The 23817-nt window shown below is 47.8% G+C and overlaps 1 protein-coding gene and 1 long non-coding RNA gene across 2 annotated transcripts in view; one reads left to right on the forward strand and one right to left on the reverse strand.

Moving 5' to 3' along the window:
* Nucleotides 1-23817, forward strand: part of LOC137532162 (uncharacterized) — a 243484-nt gene that overhangs the window by 4634 nt on the left and 215033 nt on the right. The window lies entirely within an intron of this gene.
* LOC137531538 (acyl-coenzyme A thioesterase THEM4-like) lies at nucleotides 889-9195 on the reverse strand. Its single transcript, XM_068251456.1, has 6 exons — nucleotides 9041-9195; nucleotides 6953-7115; nucleotides 4939-5095; nucleotides 4725-4835; nucleotides 3589-3713; nucleotides 889-1855 (listed from the first exon to the last, which is right to left on the reverse strand). The coding sequence occupies exons 1-6, from the start codon at nucleotides 9140-9142 to the stop codon at nucleotides 1806-1808; spliced, it is 708 nt and encodes a 235-aa protein (XP_068107557.1). The 5' UTR covers nucleotides 9143-9195; the 3' UTR covers nucleotides 889-1805.

The raw sequence follows: 23817 nt of genomic DNA on the forward strand, positions 1-23817 counted from the left end.
GGCTTTATTACTGTGACAATGGCAGTATTTTTAATTCTCCCACTGACGTGGATGGGTGAAACCTGATTGGCTGTTTCTTGTTTTGCCCAGGTGTGCAGGGGGGACGCAAGACATATCATCGCAGGTAGTAAGGGATCTGTATACCAAGTTTTGTTGAAATCAGTTAAGGCATTTTTGAATGATGGCAGCACATATACACACATACACACGCCTGACTTTATAAATATAGATAATTAATAGCTGTTCAGGCCAGGGTTTTCCCTCTATGGCCTCAATTCACTAAAGGTAGCCATACACTCGTTAGATTAGCAGCAGATAGAACATCAGTAGATTTTCTGATCTATCTGATGTGTTTAGGAACATTTTTTACTAGGAACAGATTTCCATTAGATTTCAGTATGAAATCTATTGAAAATCGATCTGATGGCATTTTGTTGCCATCAGATTTCCATTAGGTCCAATGCAAAATGATAAGCCATCTCAAGAGATAAGCCTAAATTTTTCAACATGTCAGATCGATTGAAATCAGCCGCAAATTGACCGATCGATCGGCTGAAAATCGGCTGAGTGCATGGGCCCCTTAAAGAGACTCTGAAGCGAGATTAAATCTCGCTTCAGAGCTCATAGTTAGCAGGGGCACGTGTGCCCCTGCTAAACTGCCGCTATAGCGCCGCTAAACGGGGGTCCCTTCACCCCCAAACCCCCCACTGCGACACTTGGTCGCAGACCTGGTCGCTCCTGGAGGCAGGGCTAACGGCTGCAGCCCTGCCTCCAGTCACGTCTATCAGACGCGTATCGCCGCCTCTCCCCCGCCCCTCTCAGTGAAGGAAGACTGAGAGGGGCGGGGGAGAGGCGGAGATACGCGCTGACAGACGCGCGTAGGGCAGGGCTGCGGCGGTTAGCCCTGCCCCAACCAGGAAGAGCTCCCCCGCATTACGGAGGGGATTTGGGGGATCAGGGACCCCCGTTAAGCCGCGGGATAGCGGCGGTTTAGCAGGGGCACACGTGCCCCTGCTATATATGAGGTCTGAAGCGAGATCTATTCTCGCTTCAGACTCTCTTTAAGGGTAGTTTGGTAAAATATTGTCATTTAAAATTTCCCACAAGCGGTAGAAGTTCATTCATTTACTGAATAAACATGCTTCAATTCACAAAGCCCTGCTCGGTAAGTCTCGCGAGCTATGGAGCAGGTCAGGCAGGAAGCTGGGAGTCTTCTCACAAGTGGTGCGCATGAGTCAGGGCTTTTCTGTCCAGTGCATCCCTGGCATCCCTTTAGATGTGCTACAGCCACTAGAGGGAGCTCTTCTGTATAACAGTATACAGATATGCACATCAAAAGGGATACAAAAAAAGCATTTTTAAAATGTCTCCTTCCCCTGCTCTGCGTTCTGAAGCCCCACCCACCAGAGTATCGGGCCAAATGGAGTAAGAGGCAGGACTGTGTGGCTCTCCCTATCAACTTCCTGGTTCCCCCTATTGGCTGTCTGCTTGTGAGTTACCGGCTGGTCAGAGCTGGAGGTAAATACCAAACACTTTTGCTTGATTTACTGAATGTGTTATCGTTGTGAATTGCTATTTCTTGACATTTCTTGACTCTTGAGGTATTTAATGCACAAGTCGGTAATTTTCCTTTTGCGGTAATAAGTTTAGTAAATTAGAATTAGGGAAGGCGATCGGTAAAATCAGCTGTTTTCTGCATTACAGAATGCGATAATGCTTAGTGAATTGAGGCTCTTGTGCCGCCAGCAATCTCATGGATATTATGGGCATACTGTTACCAAGTGAACATGGGCTGTGTTTGAATTTCAGCCTGTATTGGCTTCTTCTTCTCCGGGATTCAGCGTAACAAATAAACCTAGAAGGTGAAAGAAAAGGATGACCGGTATCAGTACCTGAGCTGACAGATAGTCTGAGTGACAAGGGGAAGGGTGGAAGACAGGCAGGACTGACATGGGAAAAGTGACAGTACTGATAGCAAAGGGTTGACAAGATAATCGAGACACTGCACAAAGGAGGGGTACCGGGACTAGCACAATATGAATGACAGGAGTAATAGAGGGGTTGACAGAAGTAAGAGTGACAAATGAGGAATGACAGGACTAAGGAGAAATGATAAGACAGAGGGGGAGTGACACGACTAGTAAGGAAACTGTGTAGAAGGTGACTGGATTACACAGATGGATGAGATAGAGGGGACTGTTGATGGGACAGACAGAGGAGAAGAGACAAAACAGGAAAAGGAGAAGTGACAGTAGTGTTGTCCGGATCATGAACGATTCGGATCTTTGATCCGAATCTATTTTGTGAGTCGAATCATCAAAATGAGTGATTCGGATCGCAAAAGGGGCGGGGCCAGGAGCGACACGCCCCCTCTCAGCGGGCAGCGGGGTCCTGGAAGCAGAGCAGAGATGGATCGCTCTGTTGGAGGGGACTCAGGGGAGCCAGCCTTGCAGGGAGACAGGTAGAGGGTACATGGGTGCCACTGCCAGATATGTGTAGAGCACACATACTGGCTATAACGTGCTGCTCATTATAGGCTGTCTGTTCCGTAGTTGTGCACAGAGTGAACACATGGGAAACTTTTGGCTCAGCTCAGCACAGCTCAGTAACTTTGCAGGCACTGTGATTTCAGCGTAATATGATCCTACTGCACTGGGCACTAAACAGCTGCACTTATCTTTCCCTGCCCTCTGTGCATCTTCTCCCCTTCTCTGTGTGTCCACCCCCCTCCCCTTCTCCTGTCCTGCTAGTCATTTCAACCCCCGAATGCTTCGGTAGTAAAATGATCCGAGATTCGGATCAAAGATCCGGATCTTTTCAATGATCCGATTCGAATCATCCGGATCATTGAAAAGATCCGAACTTCCCATCTCGACTGTGATGAGACAGACAGATGACAAGGAGTGACAGGAAGGTGATAGGACAACAGAGGAGGAGTGACAGGAAGGTGATAGGACAGACATAGGGGGAGTAACAGGAAGGAGATAGCACAGACAGAGGGGGTGTAACAGGAAGGATATAGCACAGACAGTGGAGGAGTGACAGGAAGGAGATAGGACAAACATAGAAGGTGACTGGATTGCACAGATGAATGAGATAGAGGGGAATTTTGATGGGACAGACAGAGGAGAAGAGACAAGACAGGAAAAGGAGAAGTGACAGGACTGTGATGAGACAGACAGATGACAAGGAGTGACAGGAAGGTGATAGGACAACAGAGGAGGAGTGACAGGAAGGTGATAGGACAGACATAGGGGGAGTAACAGGAAGGAGATAGCACAGACAGAGGGGGTGTAACAGGAAGGAGATAGGACAGACAGAGGGGGTGTAACAGGAAGGAGATAGGACAGACAGAGGAAGAGTGACAGGAAGGAGATAGGACATGGGATTGAGGGGTGGTTGAGAGGAAGGAGATAGAACAGACAGAGAAGGCGTAACAGGAAGTAGATGAGACAGAAAGAGGTGGAGTGACAGGAAGTAGAATAACAGAACAGAAGAAGGATGAAAGGTCAGTAAAACCAGGTTCTCATTTTACAGTGAGTTCTATAACACAGAGACATGCATGGATCATTTGCCATTATCTCTCACCAGTGGCCTCAGCATACAGCACGGTGTCATCGTAACTGCGAACCTGGCATCGGGAATATATTTTACGGCCTTCTACCTTCTCCACTTGGCTGTCTATGGTGACTGCGGCTCCCACAGGAAGTGGACTGAAGGGACAGGAAACAGAAGAGGCATCATCCTGCCATACAACCTTTCGAAAGGTCAGAGGTCACCCAGCATCCTGCTATACAACCTATCCCAAGGTCAGAGGTCACCCAGCATCCTGCCATACAACCTATCCCAAGGTCAGAGGTCACCCAGCATCCTGCTATATGACCTATCTCAAGGTCGGAGGTCACCCAGCATCCTGCTATACGACTTATCCCAAGGTCAGAGGTCACCCAGCATCCTGCCATGCAACCTATCCCAAGATCGGAGGTCACCCATCATCCTGCCATACAACCTATCCCAAGGTCAGAGGTCACCCAGCATCCTGCCATACGACCTATCCCAAGGTCAGAGGCCATACAACCTATCTCAAGGTCGGCGGTCACCCATCATCCTGCCATACAACCTATCTCAAGGTCAGAGGTCACCCAGCATCCTGCCATACAACCTATCCCAAGGTCGTAGGTCATCAAGCATCCTGCCATACAACCTATCCCAAGGTTAGAGGTCTCCGAGCATCCTGCCATATCACCTATCCCAAGGTTAGAGGTCTCCGAGCATCCTGCCATATCACCTATCCCAAGGGCAGAGGTCTCCGAGCATCCTGCCATACAACATATCCCAAGGTCAGAGGTCTCCGAGCATCCTGCCATACAACCTATCTCAAGATCAGAGGTCTCCGAGCATCCTGCCATACAACCTATCCCAAGGTCAGAAGTCACCCAGCATCCTGCTATACGACTTATCCCAAGGTCAGAGGTCACCCAGCATCCTGCTATACGACTTATCCCAAGGTCAGAGGTCACCCAGCGTCCTGCTATATGACCTATCCCAATGTTGGAAGTCACCCAGCATCCTGCCATACAACCTATCCGATGGTCGGAAGTCACCCAGCATCCTTCCATACGACCTATCCCAAGGTCACAGGTCACCCAGCATCCTGCCGTCCCTTAAACACACAACCCATACAGTAATCTCCAGCCTCTACCTAGCCATCATGCTGCACTTACGTTCGGTAGTTGATGGTCAGACTGACGGTCATGAGTCTTCCGCAGCTTTGTATAATCCCGGTTCCTGCTGTGGCATCTATCATGGTGGCAATGCCCCCACCATGTATGTAGCTGATCAAAAGAAAGGACATGAGAGGGGACAAAATGGCCGACAAACACCAGATGACAGGGCCAGGCGGCATGAGAATTGAAATGCAATGACAGACATACTCACCCAGCATTGCCCTCCAGGTAAGGTCCAGGTTGTAAAATGCAGACGGTCCTCTTTTCATTCTTGTTAACGAACATGCAGTATTCAAAACCAATTCCATCCTTATCCAAATTCCTGGTGAAGATCCGTGTCACTCCCCTTTCTGCCTCCAGGGGGATATCTGCAGAAGTCGCCAGTACCAGTTAAAGAAAAACTATATCGAGAAACTATGTATATTGTCTGGGCTATTGTAACATACTACTTTGAGGACTACCAACTAACCGACTGGCTCCACTCCAATCTGTACTGAACTTAGCTGCCCATCTCATTCATCTCTCTTCACTGTTCCACTGCTGGTCCTCTCTGCCAAGCTCTCCATTGGCTGCCAATTACCCAGAGGATCCAGTTCAAACTCTTAATGGATAAATCTAGGCTCCCAAAAAAACCAAAATCCACTTACCTGGGGCTTCCTCCAGCCCCTGACAGCCATCCTGTGCCCTCTCCACAGCTCTGGTGGCTCCCGTTGTCCTGTGCTGCAGAAGCCGACCTCGCCAGGTTGGCTTCCTGATTGGCTCCTTGCGCGTTCCTACAGCGTGGGTGACGTGGTCCAGCCGACATCATTCAGGTACAATTTTGACGACATTGGCCGGACCAAGTGACCCACGCCGTGGAACGCACAAGGAGCCGACCAGGAAGCCGACCTGGCGAGGTAGGCTTCTGCAGCGCAGGACAATGGGAGCCACCGGAGCTGCGGCGAGGGCACAAGACGGCTGCCAGGGGCTGGAGGAAGCCCCAGATAAGGGAATTTTGTTTTTTTGTGGAGCCTGGACCTTCCCTAAAAGGGAACCAGAGACGAAGCACCTTCATGTATTTTACTATATATATCAGTGGGAACATGACAGTAAACACCTACCCTGCTCTCTGTTTCATTCTTCTCTGCCAAATCTGCCTGTTATCAGGCCTGATAAGAATCCCCGACTGAGCATTCGGTCTTGCTTTGCCAAGAATGATTATAGCCGAGTCAGTCTTCTGTGATGTCTTTTCAAGCCCAAGCCTGCCCCCTTGTGGCTCTGCTTTGCTGCTATTTATCCTCGAAGCAGCAAAGCAGAGCCACAAGGGGGCAGACTTGGGCTTGAAAAGACATCACAGAAGACTGACTCAGCTATAATCAATCCGGGAAAAGCTAGACTGAATGCTGTCGGGGATTCTTATCAGAGCTGCTAACAGGCAGATTTAGCAGAGAAGAATGAAACAGAGAGCAGGGTAGGTGATTACTGTCATGTTCCCATTGCTATATATGCTAAAATATATGAGGGTGCTTCGTCTCTAACCTACAAAGCTCTCCACAATCTCTTTCCCCTGTACAGGTCCCTACCCAGTATAGGTAGCCAGATTATTCCTCCCCCCTTTCCCTCCAGTATAGGTAGCCAGATGACTCCCTTAATCCCTCCCTTTCCCACTCCTCCTCTCAGTATAGGTAGCCAGCTCACCTTCACACCGCTGCAGCCATCTGTGTCGCTCATTTCTCCGCTCGTCTCCAGTGCATACGTTTAATTTTGGTTTCCATCTCCAATGCTACCCAAGTCTATAGCCGCCGGCCACAATGCAAACGTGCACAGAGAGCAAGGTGGTTGCTGCACAGGCAGCTAGTAACAGAGTACCGCGGTCAGGCGCTCACTGATCTCCCTTTGTATAATCCCCTTAGCAAATGCTTCACCAGTTTAGCCTGCTGCTTTGGTGCTCTTGCTACTGTGGTGCCCTAGGCCATGGCCTAGGTGGCCTTGGCCTAAATCCGGCCCTGCAGGCAACTGGTGTTGCTTTAAAGGAAATAAATATGGCAGCCACCATATCCCTCTAACTTCAGTTGTCTTTTAAAGAGGATAGAGCCTGCTGTCCCTTATCGGTTAAAGTTTACTCACGTTTTGCATCTACCGTATACAGGTTGTTTTCATTAACTATGACATTGTACTAGGAGGTTGCGTATTAGTAAGCAAACGTGATATATGATCAAGGTGAGTACCATGTCTCCAAGCTTTACCTTCCACGGGATGGACGGTGGATTTGTAGGAAGGAATCCTCTGCCAGTTCCCCGTCTTGCCGAGTTCCATGAACTTGTTGTAGAGTCCCAGCATGTTGTGGCTCCAGCTGGCATTGGGTAAGGCATAATCTCGCTGCCGGTGACTGAGACCAGCGTGCCCAACCTGAAACAGATCACAGGAATGCTGTAAGCGGAGTCCTTCTGGTACCACTTAGCTTCAGGCATGGACAGTGAGATGCAAATAATCTTGAGTGGAAATACATTTTATAGAAAATATATAGAGTTTGGCATTTGACCAATAAAATGCAGCAATTCCATTCTAGGCTACATAAATACCCAGACAGGTCATGGTGACTCAGAACCACCTTAAATCAGAGGACTGGTTTTCAAACTAGTGGATCTGTGCATCAGTCCTGAAAGAGGGACACGTATGAAAGAAATATTGAAATACGATAACAGAGGCGCCAAGAAGAATACAATTAGTTAAAAAAGGGGGAAGTGGGTGGACTCACCTCACTTCTGAAAAAAAGGCCGGACAATGGACAGGTTACTTACAGTCTAAAGTAACATTTATTAGTAACTCCAAAAGTGACAGAGGCGCTCTACCTGGTTCATGACCTGATTTTGCTCCCTCCAAAAATCGTTTGCCTGAAGAAGCGGGACTGTTACCCGTGAAACGCGTTGCACTTTTGGAGTGACTAATAAATGTTACTTTAGACTGTAAGTAACCTGTCCATTGTCCGGCCTTTTTTCAGAAGGGAGGTGAGTCCACCCACTTCTCCCTTTTTAACAATTAACTAATTTTATTCTACTTGGCGCCTCTGTTATCGTATTTCAATATTATCTAGTCCACCCTTGGTGGAGGGGTGTATCCCCATTTTCTCCTATCTACAGAGAGCGACTTTTTAAACCTGGGCGTGGTCAGGTTACAATTCTCCCCGCCGGCCTGTCCAGTGGTTGCCTTTGTGGCGACCCACCCTTGTCAATATAATCATAACATTTATTCACAACAGATCTCTCCATATTAACATACTGCACCATATTGGGCTCTCGGTTTCTCCCCCATTTTTCAAACATTTGAAAGAAAGAGGGATTGGGTTCCTAAAGAGGGGCTGTCCCTTCAAAAGTGGGACATTTGGGAGCTATGCGTAAGTTGAAATATGTGTATGTTCTAACAGAGTTGCCTACAGTCCCATGGATCCTATACAGATAAAAGCACGAGAAAAAAGGGCGCACAGTAACGTTGTTAGTAAAACACTGTTATTAAATACTGATATTTTACAATAAAAACTTAAAATATCGATATTAAATACCGATATTTTACTATAGCCAAACCTAGCCCTACTCTCACACAGAACCCTCCCACTGCCGCCTCACCCTTACCCCCCCCCCCCCCCCCCTCATGTCTAAAACTAACCCACGCCTTTATTCTCGTATGTACCTTGCTGGAGCTTCTCTTCCTGATGGCAATTGGCTGGCAACGGTGGAGTTAGGTTGCGCGGTAATTGGCTGAGAAGGAGAGCAGGGTGGGAAGGCGCGTGATGCGGAAAGAGGAAGTCCGGTAGTTACTGGTTGATACTAATAACGCTTCATTCATTGGGCTGTCACATGACCATGTGTGGTGTTCGGCCTGACAGCAGCTTACCAGTATGCCACTGCTAAGATTTGCTGTTCGGGCCCTAAAAAGGGGGCATGCGGCAAGTGGACGTCGATACAAAATAGAAGCATTTGGGTGCCCACGATGCCTGATATATAGCGGGCAGTGCATCAGTGCTCGCTATATATTGGGCTCCCAAATTTCCGCTCTGGCACCCAAAGAACTCTATTTTGAACTGGCGCCTATGGCTATGCCCTTTTAGTCCACTTGCTGCCTGTGCCCTTTTTTCCTTCTCCGCCTATACATAACCTAGTATCCTTCAACATGATTGTTTATCTGCTGCTTGCCGATGCGCAAAACAGCCTGTTTTTCTTTTATTCAGGTGTAAACTAAGCGTAAAGAAAAGTTTCGCTAAGAGCAGACATGAAACAACGATAATATGGCTAGCAGTAAGTTCTCACAGTTTTGCTGTACACCTTATGACTACTTACAGAGAGGCATCGCAGAGTGGCACGGGTGAACGGTGCCCTCACAACATGGCGGTAGTTGGCAGTGCTGGCAGCAGGGAGCAGCTTAGACAGACTGTACAGCATGGTTCCTGGATGGAGAGGCAGGAAGGAGAATTATGCACGTTACACGCACAGTATGTATTGCACAGCAGTAAATGGGTGAGGGGTGAACTGACGTCGCTGCGAGGTGCTGATGCTCATATCTACCTATAGAGGGCAGAGAGCTCATACACAGAAGGGACCTTTACACATACACACTAGTGAAACAAAAGTCTGCCTTCTGAAATCAGAAGGAATTTGCGATTATTCAGGTTGGAGTGAACTTATGATGTTTTCCACAATGCATCACTGCTAAATATGCAAATTATACTTTGGTGTTTTAACCTCTTGAGGACCACAGGCTTACACCCCCTGTAGTGACTAGGCCATTTTTTACAATTCGGCACTTCACAACTTTAGCGGTTTTTTGCTCGGTCATACAACTTAGCACTGAAATTAATTTTACCTCCCTTTCTTCTCACAAATAGAGCTTTCTTTTTGTGGTATTAGATTGCTGCTGCTATTTTTTCATTTTATCAAAAAGACCTAAATTTTTGAAAAAAAAATCCCCCCCTTCCCCCCAAAATTGGCACTACACTACGATACAATTACTACACAATACATACATCGACATATGACTATGGTAGAGATTAGATTGTGAGCCCCTCTTAGGGACAGTTAGTGACGAGACTATACGCTCGACAGCATTGCGTAACATGTCAGCACTATATAAATACTACAAAAAAAAAAACAGCCTGCCAGCGCTGATCAGCAGCTGACAGGCTGATCGCTGGGGCCCGCTGTGTACAATAACGGGAGCTCGAGCTCCCGTCAAATCTCACTCCTCGCGAGATGAGGTCACATGGCGTCGCTGAGACCTGAGAGAGAGCCGCTGTCTCGCCACCATCCTGCGTTAGGCGGATGGGAGGCGGTTAAGAAGGCAAACTTTTGTTTTGCTTAACATTTTAGTAAGAGGGCTTTTTGGTCTTTTGTAGCCCCTTACACACTCCTAGGAGTTCTGGTTCACCATGAGCTTGCTGGGCAGTCTGTAACACACACTCAGGGCCGGGTCACCCATGAGGTGGTGGGTTCCTCAGGAGGCAAAGTCAGGGGGGACGGCACCCCCCATGGCCGTGGGGGGTGGGGCAGGGCTGCCGAGTTGGAGGGGTAGCAGGCAGGAAGGGGGGCAGAGGGCACAGTGGCAAGGGGGACCCCATCACCTGGGTCCCCCGATCTGTGCTCCCCCTCCAGCTATTAAGCGCAGCAACGTAGCCTGATCAGGCAGCGGGCGGAGATGACTCACCTCTTCCGCGTTCCAGCGTGCATTCCACTCTTGTCACTTCCTGCAATGCCGTCCACTTACAGTACAGTGGCCTGCATTGCAGGAAGTGACGATCCCCCTTCCTTGTCACTGTGCCCTCTGCCCCCCTTCCTGCCTGCTACCCCTCCAGGCTACCCATTCTTGGTGGTTATTATTATACTGCGGAGGGGGGGGGAGTGGCGGCATCTCACAAGTTTGCCTCAGGCGCAAAAGGTCTAGAACCGAACCGGCCCTGCACATACTAGTAGTCATAATTTACCAGAGAACCCAATTAGAAGAAACCTGAAGTGAGAGACATACGGAGGCTGCCATATTTATTTCCTTTTATACAATATCGGTTGCCTGGCTGCCCTGATGCTATTCATTCTGGCATTAGTAGTGTCTGAATCACACACCTGAAACAAGCATGTGACTAATCCAGTCAGATTTTAGTCAGAATTTATGCATGCTTGTTCAGGGCGTGTGGCTAACAGTATTATAGGCAGAGGATCAGCAGGGCTGCCAGCTGCCAACTAGAATTGGTAAAAATTAAATAAATATGTCAGCCTCCATATCCCTCTCACTTCAGGTTTCCTTTAAAGGACATCCGAGGTGAAAATAAGCTGATGAGAAAAACAATTGTATCTATCCTTCTTCTCCTAAAAATGAAATTTTTAGATATCCTACAGTTTTATGTTATATTTAAATCTAGTTTTTATGTTTTTACTGTTTCGTTGTCTCTGTTCAATTACACCTTTAAGTATGCTAGAGCTCTAATCTATGAATTATTGACCCTTTTTATCTCATTCCTGCTCCAGGAAGCCATTTACTGACAGGAAAGTATTTTATGGCTGTTATTACTTATCAGTGGGGGTTATGCTATAGTCTGACCCAGTCCGACCTGGTCTCGACCCGGACAGAAACTGTCACTTGCATACCTGATATTTAACTCTTTCAGGCAGAGAAAGAAAAAAAGGAACACAGCATAGTTATTTGTGTGCTTGGCACTGTACATGTCACATGTCACCTCAGTTGTCCTTTAAAGTCAACTAAGCAACTTTTAACCAAAATAATAGTCTGCGTTCTGTTTCTGCAGTTTTCTCAGCTGAAAACATAAGACAGCTGTCTGTATTTTTCCACAAACTTCTTGCTTTGAGTGGATTTTTCCACAGTTGAGGTGGAAAATGAGAACGAAAATGCGATTGCAACAACAAAAAAAATAAATAAAATGGCTACGATGTCGTGTGCCCCCAAGGTGAATGAGAAGTGGGGCCTCTTTTACACTTGCCTTGCAATTGTGCGTTGGTTTTTCCGCAGGGTAACGCAACGACAATGCAAGGCAATGGGGCCTAGCAGACTTACTGTGTCGCGTTGCAATGGGAATACCTGATAGGCAGCCGACCTACCGCAAAGTCAACGGTGCATTACTGTCTGACTTCTGCAGCGGCGCAGCAGTGGAACAAATAATGAAAGTCAATTGGTGATGCAGAAATTTTAAATATGTTGACGGCGGTGACAGCGCTGGACTGATGGGATCTAGAGGGGGCAGTAGCTCACATTCTAATCCCCCCCCCCCCCCCCTTAGCTCATAGTGTAATATTCCTACTGTATTATTATTATTATTATGTATTTTTATAGCATTAGCATCTTATGCAGCACTCTACAGTCTATATATAGTCATGTCACTAACTGTCCTCAGAGGAGCTCACAATCTAATACCTACCATAGTCATACATAGCTCCCAATTGTCCCTCTTTCGGAGGGACAGTCCCTCTTTGGGAGCCTTGTCCCTCTTTCTCCCTCATTTGTCTCTCTTTCAGGACTTTGTCCCTTTTTCTTTGTAAATCTATATATTTCTCTACTAAAAATGTGTTTGATTGACTCTAAACTTTATCCCCATCTTTTTAATTAATATATTACTAATTTTAAAATGTTAATATGAAGGAAAATGAACCAGGAAAGAAAGGACCAGTGTGGTTTGAATTATAAAACAACATACTTTTCTTATGAAATCTTTATGGTATGCATGACTAGGGGTGTGTCAGGGGCGTGATTAGGAATGTGGCAGGGGTGTGGCTTAAGTGTCCCTCTTTCTCATCTCAAAAAGTTGGGAGGTATGGTCATAGTGTAATGTTTAAACCACAGTAATTACAATTTTGTTTATGAGATATGGCAGGAAACCAGAGTGGCGGAGAAAAAGCTAGTAAACCGAACATACAAACTCCTTGCAGATATTGTTCTGGCCAGGAATTGATCCCTGGACTGCAGTGCTGCATGTGCTAATCACTATCTTGCTCTTTACATACAAGTATGCTGTATAAATTTGGGAGGGTGCTGGAGCACCTAATCGGAAATCACAAACACACAGAAGGTACAAATCTGATACGGACGTGCCCTCGGAAGGCCTGGTGTGAATTTTTGGCGATTTTCTGTGATAGAGCTTTGCGATTCTTGTTCATGAGAATGAGAAATGCATCGCAATCACTGCTAAATGCTGCATGGAGCACGTTTCAGAATCAGAATCAATTTATTTTCGCATAGTAATTTACAAGGAATTTGTCTTGGCAGTTCTTAACAAACACAAACAAAAACAATACAAGGACATACAGTGTGTATATTACAAGTCAAGGACATTATAAGTATAGTGGCAGTAAGCAATGTGAGAATTGTTCATTTACAGCTCTGTGCTGATTACTTTCCAGTGCTAGCAGCTCTACCGTGGTTCTGCATGAAGCATGGCTACCGCTTGAGGAAAAAAGCTGTTCCTGTGTCTGGAGGTTTTAGTTGCGATTGGAGACCGGAATCTTACTCCTGAAGGCATGCGCTGGAAGATGGAGTGAGCTGGGTGAGAGGGGTCAGAGGCAATTTTGGATGCTCTCTTTCTGCACCTGCTAGTGTAAAGATCCTGCAGGGAAGGTAAGCTACAGCCAATTATCCTTTCCGCTGTTCGGATGATGCGCTGCAGCCTTCCCTTTTCTAATGCTGGGCAGGAGCCGAACCATACAGTCATAGATGATGTTATGGTGGATTTGATGATTGCAGTGTAGAACTGCACCATTAGATTTTGAGGTAGGCCAAACTTTTTCAGCTGCCGTAGATGGTACATTCTCTGTTGTGCTTTCTTGACAATAGTGGCGGTGTTGTTGTCCCATTTTAGGTCGTTTGAGATCGTGGACCCAAGAAACTTGAATGACTCTACTTGGGTTATTGTGAGTCCATTTATGGTTAAGGGGAGGTGCTGGGGGGGGGTGGGGGATCTCCTAAAGTCTATTATCATCTCCATGGTTTTGAGAGCATTTAGTTCCAAGTTGTTGCGTTTGCCATGTATGCAGATCACAAGCTTTGCAGTGAGACTGGTCTCATAAGCATACTGGCGTCCATGCTTGTGACCATATCATACCTCCCAACATTTTAAGTGTCGAAAGCGGGACACTTAGGCCACGCCCCTGGCCACGCCCCCAACCCCCTAGTCACGCCCACTAATTTATTTTATTTTTTTAAATTTATTTTTTATTAAAAATTTTTAATTAATTACTCCCGAAAGGGAGGGTGCCAGTGGGAGGGGGAGGAGGGTGGCCGAGGGGGGGAAAAGAAAACCCGATCGAGGCACCAGCCCGGGGATGCGTATGCGGCATGGATGCCGCATAGACGCTATTAAGCTTCTCCCTCCCTCCCTCCTAATGTGCCCCCAGTGTCCCCTTATGTGATTAATTAGGGGGGTTGTCAGTGGAGGGGGGGGAGAATGCCCGTCACCGTGGGTGGGGAGGAGGGTGCCACTTTTAGGTGGGGGGGGGGCGCCTGGGCAGAGAATGGAGGCGGAAAAACTGATCGAGGCTCCAGCCGCGGTACTGAGGGATGCGGGAGCCCGGCTTCAATACTTCCTCCCTCCCTCTGTGAATGCCCCCTAATGTATGTCCGTGTGCCCCCCTCTCCTCCCCTCCCTATGGGCAGAGTGAGCGCAGCGGAGCGGGCAGTCAGGTCCTCTTACCGCTGGCTGATGCACGGCATCCGACCTCCATGTGCTTCCTGTGACGTCATAGTAAACAGGAAGTACATGGAAGTCCGATGCCAGAGACAGTACGCGTGCATCAGCCAGCGGTAAGAGGACCCGACTGCCCGCTCCGCTGCGCTCACTCTGCCTATAGGGAGGGGAGGAGAGGGGGGCACACGGACATACATTAGGGGGCATTCACAGAGGGAGGGAGGAAGTATTGAAGCCGGGCTCCCGCATCCCTCAGTACCGCGGCTGGAGCCTCGATCAGTTTTTCCGCCTCTATTCTCTGCCAGCCGTCGGGATTCGAGAGGGGGGGCCCGGGATAGCGGGAGGGCCCCCCCAAATCGGGAGAATCCCGACGAAAACGGGACGGTTGGGGGGTATGCCATATTTTAAAGGCATTTGTATTGACCTGAAGAAGCGGCTGAGACCTGTAAAACGCATTGTCCTTTTTCATTGTGCTGAATAAATAATTTAAACTTTTTACATTTACACTGTGTTGTTTGCATTCTTCCATCTGGAGTGGTAAAGACACCCTCCCTCCACCTTATTATTATTTTTTGTTTCATTACATTATCTATTTTTGGGCACCTCCATCCCCCATGACTCATACAGATACATTTGTCACAGCACTTTGCTGATCTCCACTGAAACGCTCCTCAAAAGTGCCTGAGCGCTACAGCAAGGTCATCTACCAGGCAACCTAGGCAGGTGCCTGTGGGTGTCAAGGGCCACACCTGCCACCTTCTCTGACCTCTCTTCACTTAAGCTTACCAGTAAGTACATTTTAATCCCTCTCTGCCGAGTGTGAATTAGACCTTAGGGCTGGTACCAGGCCTGGATTTAACTCACAGGAGCCTATAGGCACAGATATCCTGGCATCTTAGACTGCGCCCTCCATGAACCTACAAACCTCACTGAACCTCACCGCAATTGAGCTGGCTATCACTTCTCCCTTACATCCCTTGCCTGTCATAGGTAGCTACAGGTGCCCCTTAGTATTAGGAAGTACCAGAAGTACCCTCAATAATAAGTAACTAGAGGTGCCCCCACACATTAGGTAGCTAGAGAAACCTCAATATTATGTAGCTAGAAGTGCCCCTGACTGAAGGGAGATCTCGTCGGTGGAATGCAGAGAGCAGGGTGAGTAACCTCTCATTTACACACGTGAATCAGACGAAGCACCCTCATGTATTTACCACATATATCAGTGGGAACATTAGATAAAACACCTACTCTGCTCTCTGTTTCACCCTTCACTGCTCAGTCTGCCTGTTATCAGCCCTGATAAAATCCCCGACTGAGCATTCAGTCTGGATTTGCTCAGGAATCATTATAACTGAGTCTGTCTTCTCTGATGTCTTTTCAAGCCCAAGCCTGCCCCCTTCAGGCTCTGCTTTCCTGTTATGTATACTTGCAGCATCACTGAGAGCTGTGATGAGATGGGAGAAGCTGCTAATGTAAGGGTATGTTGAAAAATGTTTTATATATATATATATATATATATATATATATATATATTTGTTAGTCATAAGAGGTTTTTAGAAATGGTGATTTCATTTTGCACACAGACCACTAAAAAATATGCTATTCTGATTAACTGTGTTTTCCTGTCGATCTGACGGTAAAATTGCATGGTGAGTACCAGGCATAGGATCCAGGACTTCACAGGTGGAAGTTGGGCTTCATAGAAGCTGAAATGTGCTATTTGTCCAGCAGGGGGCGCTTAATGACGACTAATTGATCAGCAGTGTTGACCCGGCCGCGCCCTGCAAAGGAATCCATGAGTAATGTTAATGTATGAGAAATGTCCAGCATTCCTCTACATCAGGATTCCTGATTCAGGAACAAAGACTGAAGAAGGCTTATTAGCCAAAAGCTTACTCTTTTTCTGTTAGCCTATAAATGATATCATCCTGATTCAAAACTTCTTCCTTTATATCAGGAACTACATACCAAGCAGTGTTAACGGGGGATATGTAGAAGAGGGACACCTCTGAAGGGAGTCAGGGAAACCTCTCAGCTCTGCTGCCGCCGTGTTTCGCATTGTGAGGGAGGAACGCAGCTGTTGAGTGTCAAAATCCTTCTTTTCATTTCACCAATTTCATCCAACTCATAAAACCTTTCCTTGTTGTGATATTTTTCTTCCCAAGTTTGCAGCCCTTTCTGATTCCTGATAAATTCTGGGTTATTTATGAGCAATAGTGAAAACACCTCGCCGTCCTCTGCTATTGTCCTCCCCAGTATACATGTATCCGAATCCCCCTTTCCCTGGTATAGCTATACTGTACCTGCCGCCGCCCGCCCCTGTGAACACACTCTTCAGCCTCGTGCACACCAGAACGGTTCAGCAGCGTTTTTCGATCCGTTTGCGGAATGCGGATCCGCTAGGGTAATGTATCTCAATGGGGTGGTGCACATCAGAGCGGGAGGCGTTTTGCAGAAACGCATACTCCCGGGCTGCTGCAGATTTTGGATTGGAGAAGCGTTTCTGCCTCCAATGTAAAGTATAGGAAAACTGCAAACCGCTCTGAAAAAACGGCAGTTCAGAGCGGTTTTGCAGGCGTTTTTGTTACAGTAGCTGTTCAGTAACAGCTTTACTGTAACAATATATGAAATCTACTACACCAAAAACGCTTCACAAAACCGCAAAATGCTAGCTGAAACGCTACAGAAAAATAAGAAAAAGTGTTTCAAAATCGGCTAGAATTTTGCGGATCTGCTAGCGGGTTTTGGTGCACACCAGGCCTTCTTGTAGATCCGCATGGTTGCTGGCAGGGCTGGTAAATTTTGCTGCCTGAGCAAAATTGGGAGGATGTGCTCCCCCTCCCCCCCCCCCTCTCCCGATTCAGAATGATCGCACAGCAACCAAAAATTTACTCTGCTTCAATTAATGTTCTCACATGACCTGCTGCAGCTCAACACAATAGCACACTGTCTGGCTGTGAGTCTGTGACAAACCAACTGCTAACCCTCAGCCTCTTCATTACCCACCAGTCAGGACAGCAGTGCCAACTCCTCCCTTCTGCTGTGCAAGTCAAATGTAATACTGCTGCTCTCCTGCCTCCCCCCTCCTCACTCACTCTCAGACTCCTCACACAGCACAACAAGCTGCTTTTCCCCAATGATGACCTCTTCACCTCGCTCTCCTCACGCTTCTCCTTCTACTCTGCTGTAAGTGTAAACACGGTACAAACATGCTGCCCCTGTAATCTCTGCCACCTGATGCAAATGTTTCACCTTGCTGCATGAGAAAACCGGCATGCTTTTGGTGGTACAGATTTTCATCCGATTCAATAATAATTATGGAATCGGGTGGTCGATCGGCCGCGGAATCTATAGCTGTCACTGTTTGGCCACCTTTGGTGTGTAACACTCTCTCCACCCATTTGGAGTTATTCTCTGAGGTGCCTCATGCCTTAGTCATACCCACGTATGCTGGAAATCAGCAGAGGAGCGAGGATGATGCTGAGGCGCTGAGATCCCACCCAGATCCTGGATTCCCTCATGACTTCATCCTGGGAATAGGAAAACGCTGCCAGCAGCTGAGTCATGTTACACTGTTGCAGGGCTTGTGGCCTTTACTCATCTGCAGTACGTGTTATCTGTGTCACTCTGGCCCTAGCAGGACGGTGCCTCTTGTCTGCTGCATTGCGCTTTGTAAAGGGGCACTCTAACTTCACAACACTTGTTTGTGCTGAGCACCGCCTCTTGTCAATGCGTTTTAAATGCTAGATTTATACTTTTTGATCCCCTAGGCCTAGCATGTTGTGGTTTCACTTTCACGTGCAGCAGCCTCCCTCCCATTCCATGTGCAGCCCCCTCATCCATGCGTAGCAACCATGTACTGCAGCCTCCCTCCCATTCCATGTGCAGCCTCCTCTTCCATGTGTAACACCCATATACAGCAACGCCCTTCCCATTCCATGTGCAGCCCCCTCTTCCAAGTGTATCATCCATGTACAGCAGCCCCTCCCATTCCATGTGCAGCCCCCTCTTCCATGTGTATCATCCATGTACAGCAGCCCCTCCCATTCCATGTGCTGCCCCCCTCTTCCATGTGTATCATCCATGTACAGCAGCCCCTCCCATTCCATGTGCAGCCCCCTTTTCTATGTGTATCATCCATGTACAGCAGCCTCTCCCATTCCATGTGCAGCCCCCTCTTCCATGCGTATCATCCATGTACAGCAGCCTCTCCCCCATTCCATGTGCAGCCCCCTCATCCATGCGTAGCATCCATGTACAGCAGCCCCTCCCATTCCATGTGCAGCCCCCTCTTCCATGTGTAACACCCATATACAGCAACGACCTTCCCATTCCATGTGCAGCCCCCTCTTCCATGTGTATCATCCATGTACAGCAGCCCCTCCCATTCCATGTGCTGCCCCCTCTTCCATGTGTATCATCCATGTACAGCAGCCCCTCCCATTCCATGTGCTGCCCCCCTCTTCCATGTGTATCATCCATGTACAGCAGCCCCTCCCATTCCATGTGCAGCCCCCTTTTCCATGTGTATCATCCATGTACAGCAGCCTCTCCCATTCCATGTGCAGCCCCCTCTTCCATGTGTAACATCCATGTACAGCAGCCTCTCCCCCATTCCATGTGCAGCCCCCTCATCCATGCGTAGCATCCATGTACTGCAGCCTCCCTCCCATTCCATGTGTAGCCCCCTCTTCCATGTGTGACATCCATGTACAGCAGCCTCCTCCCATTCCATGTGCAGCCTCCTCTTCCATGTGTAACATCCATGTACAACAGCCTCTCCCCATTCCATGTGCAGCCCCCTCATCCATGCGTAGCATCCATGTACTGCAGCCTCTCTCCCATTCCATGTGCAGCCTCCTCTTCCATGTGTAACATCCATGTACAACAGCCTCTCCCCATTCCATGTGCAGCCCCCTCATCCATGCGTAGCATCCATGTACTGCAGCCTCTCTCCCATTCCATGTGCAGCCTCCTCTTCTATGTGTAACATCCATGTACAGCAGCCCCTCCCATTCCATTTGCAGCCCTCTCATCCATGTGTATCATACATGTACAGCAGCCCCTCCCATTCCATGTGCAGCCTCCTCTTCCATGTGTATCATCCATGTACAGCAGCCCCTCCCATTCCATGTGCAGCCCCCTCTTCCGTATGTATCATCCATGTACAGCAGCCTCTCCCCCATTCCATGTGCAGCCCCCTCTTCCGTATGTATCATCCATGTACTGCAGCCTCCCTCCCATTCCATGTGCAGCCTCCTCTTCCATGTGTAACATCCATGTACAGCAGCCCCTCCCATTCCATGTGCACCCCCCTCTTCCATGTGTATCATCCATGTACTGCAGCCCCTTTATTTCATTAACCATTCCCTTGGGCATCAGTTTCCCTTTTTCCATCTGTTGATCCCCATTTTCAGCCTCCTCTTTCCTATGTAGCAACTGCTCTTTTGTGTTCAGGTGCCCCCTCGGGTTGCTGCCGCCCAAGGCCTGGCCCTTTGTGGCCCTTCCAGAAATCCGGCCCTGTTGCTCTTTCTTTCTCTGTTTTTCAGTCAGGGTTCTCTCTCCTTGTACTTCAGGCTGACACACATAAATCTCTGCTCTTATATGGGGCACTAAGGCTAGGGACCCACTAAAGCAGGGGTCTGGAACCTTTTTGGCTGAGAGAGCCAGAACCGCCACATAACAGAACGGACCAGCATAGAAAGGACCAGTGTGATTTGAATTATAAAAAACAACATATTTTTTTAATGAAATATTTATGGTATGCGATGGGGTGTGATGGGGCATGGTTAGGGGTGTGGCAGAGGTGTGGCTTAAGTGTCCCTCATTCTCATCTCAAAAAGTTGGGAAGTATGGCTATGGTGGTGATGTGTATGCAGTTGATCCGCCGGGCAGCGGCAGTGTTAGACACGTCTTCAGCTTCTCTTGGGTTTCAGCAACATCAGCAATTTCCCCGAGAGCCAGACAGGAGAAATGCTGACTAACAGCTTGTACAATTAGCTAGCTGACTTGGGGGTTGATTCACTTTGTAGGACGAGATCCCCGCACTTTGGCCCAATAGGCTGCCTGTCAAGTGATAGGCAGCCTATTGGCCCAATTAAAGTGCGGGGATCTTGATCTACAAAGACACTGGACCACGGGGCTCTTGTCCTACATAGTCACTGGACCTGACAGGGTCCAGAGTGGGACAACTGGAGCAGCTGTTAGTTTTGGGGGGAGTGCGAGTAATGGTGCATGCTACAGCAGTAACGTGCCTGCTTGAGCAGTGTAGCTTAGTGAATAAACTCCTACTGATTTGTCTGTGAGCCAGATGTAGCCATCAAAACAGCCACATCTGGCTCCTGAGCCATAGGTTCCCTACCCCAGCACTAAAGGGATTCCACCAGCACTTTGGGATTGCCAGCAATCATCATATATTTTCTACTCATTTATATGTGTTATGTTTACCCTCTTTTTGTTGTAAAAAGGTGGCCAGTAATTTATTGGTCTCAGGGGCGGTTCTTCCATGAAGCAACGTGAATACCATGCTTCAGGGCGGCAACAATTAGAGGGCGGCAAGAGGCGGCTCACCTCCCCAAATGTCCCCATCCTCGCACTCCCCGTCTCCCCCTCCCTAGATGCCTGGTGACACTTCACTCTGCTCTCAGCATTCCAGCGATGGGATATCCATCCGCCAGTCCAGCATCCTGTATCCATGGCTACAGCGCTGCCTCATGTGACCTGTTACGTGCTGCCGGGTCACATAAAGCACCGCTGTAGTCAGAGAGTAAGCAGGACTTCATGTGTGGCTGGTGATCCCATCGCTTATCTGCTGAGAGTGGGTGAGTGATGCAGCGCAGGTGCAGGTACTTTGTTTGCTAGGGATTTTGGGTATGGCTGACATTTCCAGGTAGAGAGCTACGAGCTGTACAGCAATTCTAAAGCTATTTTGCAGCATTGCTATACTTTAAGGGCACCTGTAGGAAAAAAGTGCACTTTTTTTTTTATTCCAGAGGCTTCCCTGTCCTCCCCCACCAGGCATTTCCAGGGATGCCCCCTCCCCCAAAACCATTGGCTTCTTGGTACTGCGCAGGTGCAGTGCAGCGAGCTTCGGTAGGTCATAGAGCAGGATCGGTGACACAGAAGGAGACAGGGGAGGCCTCTGGAGGTTCTCCCAAAGTATGTAACTTTTTAAATTTTTGCAACTCTCATGATTGCAGGACCCACGATTTGGCCTAATCTCAATCACTCCAGTGTTTTCGCTAGCACTAAAATATAATCTTTTCTAAAACCACAGAAATTGGTTTTAGTAGTGGTGGTCATAACTGAGTAGCTAGGAGTACGTAGCTACCCGGAATCAAAATTTAAATGAGATCGGGAGGGACGAGGTGTCCGCATTACACGTGATGTCACTTCCATGCTCCCTTCTTCAACCCAACTTCAATGTAGCCACCCCCACCCTCTGGAATGCCCTTCCGCCACCCATCAGACTTGCTCCCTCCTTCAACACATTCAAGCAAGCCGTCAAAACCCACCTCTTTAAGATGGCCTGTCCACCCCCTACCACACAGTAACTCTCTACTAAATTTCACAGCCCCACCTAGTGTTTCCACCCCACCCCTTTAGATTGTAAGCCTCTGGCAGGGTCCTCCCTTCCCTAGTGCAATTTACAGGATCAGGTGCTCCTTTCCTATGACAGCCTCATACTTGTACTACTGGGCCTACCTAACCAGCCCCAAATCACATGATCATGTATCTTGTACCGTGTGCCTTATATAACTTTGTTCTATGTTGTATAACCTTGTTATGTCTGTCATCCTTGTATCATTGTATATATTTATTGTCCAGCGCTGTTTAATATGTTGGCGCTTTATAAATACAATAAATAATAATGATAATGATGTTGCAATTATATTGCTATGACACTTTCACACCAGTGGGTCAACAAATTCCGTTGGCATAACGCGCGGCATGCTGTGCATCACTGGCTGACGTGTGCACTAACTGCTGCAGTGTAAGCGTATGTCTGTGGACTGTATGCACTACTGCATGCATCGCATTGGTAATGTGCAATGCAACTTTTCGACACTGTTGCGCTGCAGTCCTATTTTTTCAGGATGCCCAATGCAACATGTATAGTGTGAGAGCACCCTAAGGGCCCTTTGCCACAGCTGCGTTTTGACCTGTCCTGCTATATTTTTCACGCAATTGGCCTCCTATAGAAAGTTTAGGAGTGAAGGAAAATTGCATTGCAATCGCAGACGCCATGCGATCTTCCGGCAAATCGACAATTCAATTTTCCCACTAGGTTTTTTTTGCCTCCCATCGAAAATCGCAAAAACACCACAATTGTGCTGTACATTGGATGAATCGCAGCCCGAAAGTGGTGGAATCGCAATTGCACTGTGGAAAAGGGGCAACATGGTGGCGTAGTGGTCAGCACTCTCGCCTTGCAGCACTGGGTCCCCTGTCCGAATCCCAGCCAGGGCACTATCTGCATGGAGTTCGTATGTTCTACCATGTCTGCATGGGTTTCCTCCAGTAACTCTGGTTTTCTCCCACACCCCAAAAATATACAGATAAGTTAATTGACTTCTCCCTAAATTGGCCCTAGACTAGGATACATACACTACACAATACATGGATAGACATATGACTATGGTAGGGATTAGATTGTGAGCCCCTATGAGGGACAGTTAAGCGACAAGAAAGTATGTACTCTGTACAGTGCTGCGAAAGATGTTGGTGCTATATAAATTCAAAATCTATAAATAAGTTGAGAAAATAATTAAAAGGCAGCAAAATTCAGTAATAGGGTGTGAAGGAAATGCAGGGACAAGAGGGTGTCTGTGGACACATCGCAAAATTAATGTCACATGAATGTGAAATATTTCAACTTCCTGTGACCGGAGGGCATATTATTAATACCGTGGAACTGAAATTTTCTGGCCTTTGTTTCCCTTCCTCACGCCTCCGATTTATAAAATCAAAAGTTGCTTCATCTTTGTGTCACACCCATGGCAAACCAGGAATTGCTTCACAAGCCTCCGACTCAACAGGAAAAACCCTCTTAAGGGCCCACTCACACTGGGGATTGCAGAACTCTAGCGATTGGCGTTAGCATTTTGGCATGGCGATTTTTTCACTTAAAATGACGATTTTTCACTGTATATTAAGGCTAATTCACATTGGGCGCTTGCACGCCGCTTCCCAGCGATCATGTTCAGGTATGCGACTCGGCTGCAAAATCTTGTGATTTCAGGTCCCCAAAGACGCTGCCTGCAGCACGTTTGCGATTGTTCGAAATTGCAAACGCCGCAGTGTGAATATATCCACAGGGATACATTAGTAGCAGCGCTTTGCTGATCGTCGGTGATCATCAAAGCGCTGGAAAATCGCCAAGTGTCAACCAGCCCTTATTGTGATTTTTGAGCGATCGCGATTAGCGTTTTACTTTAA

Source organism: Hyperolius riggenbachi, chromosome 9 (assembly GCF_040937935.1).
Source record: "Hyperolius riggenbachi isolate aHypRig1 chromosome 9, aHypRig1.pri, whole genome shotgun sequence".
In the NCBI taxonomy this organism is placed as follows: domain Eukaryota; kingdom Metazoa; phylum Chordata; class Amphibia; order Anura; family Hyperoliidae; genus Hyperolius; species Hyperolius riggenbachi.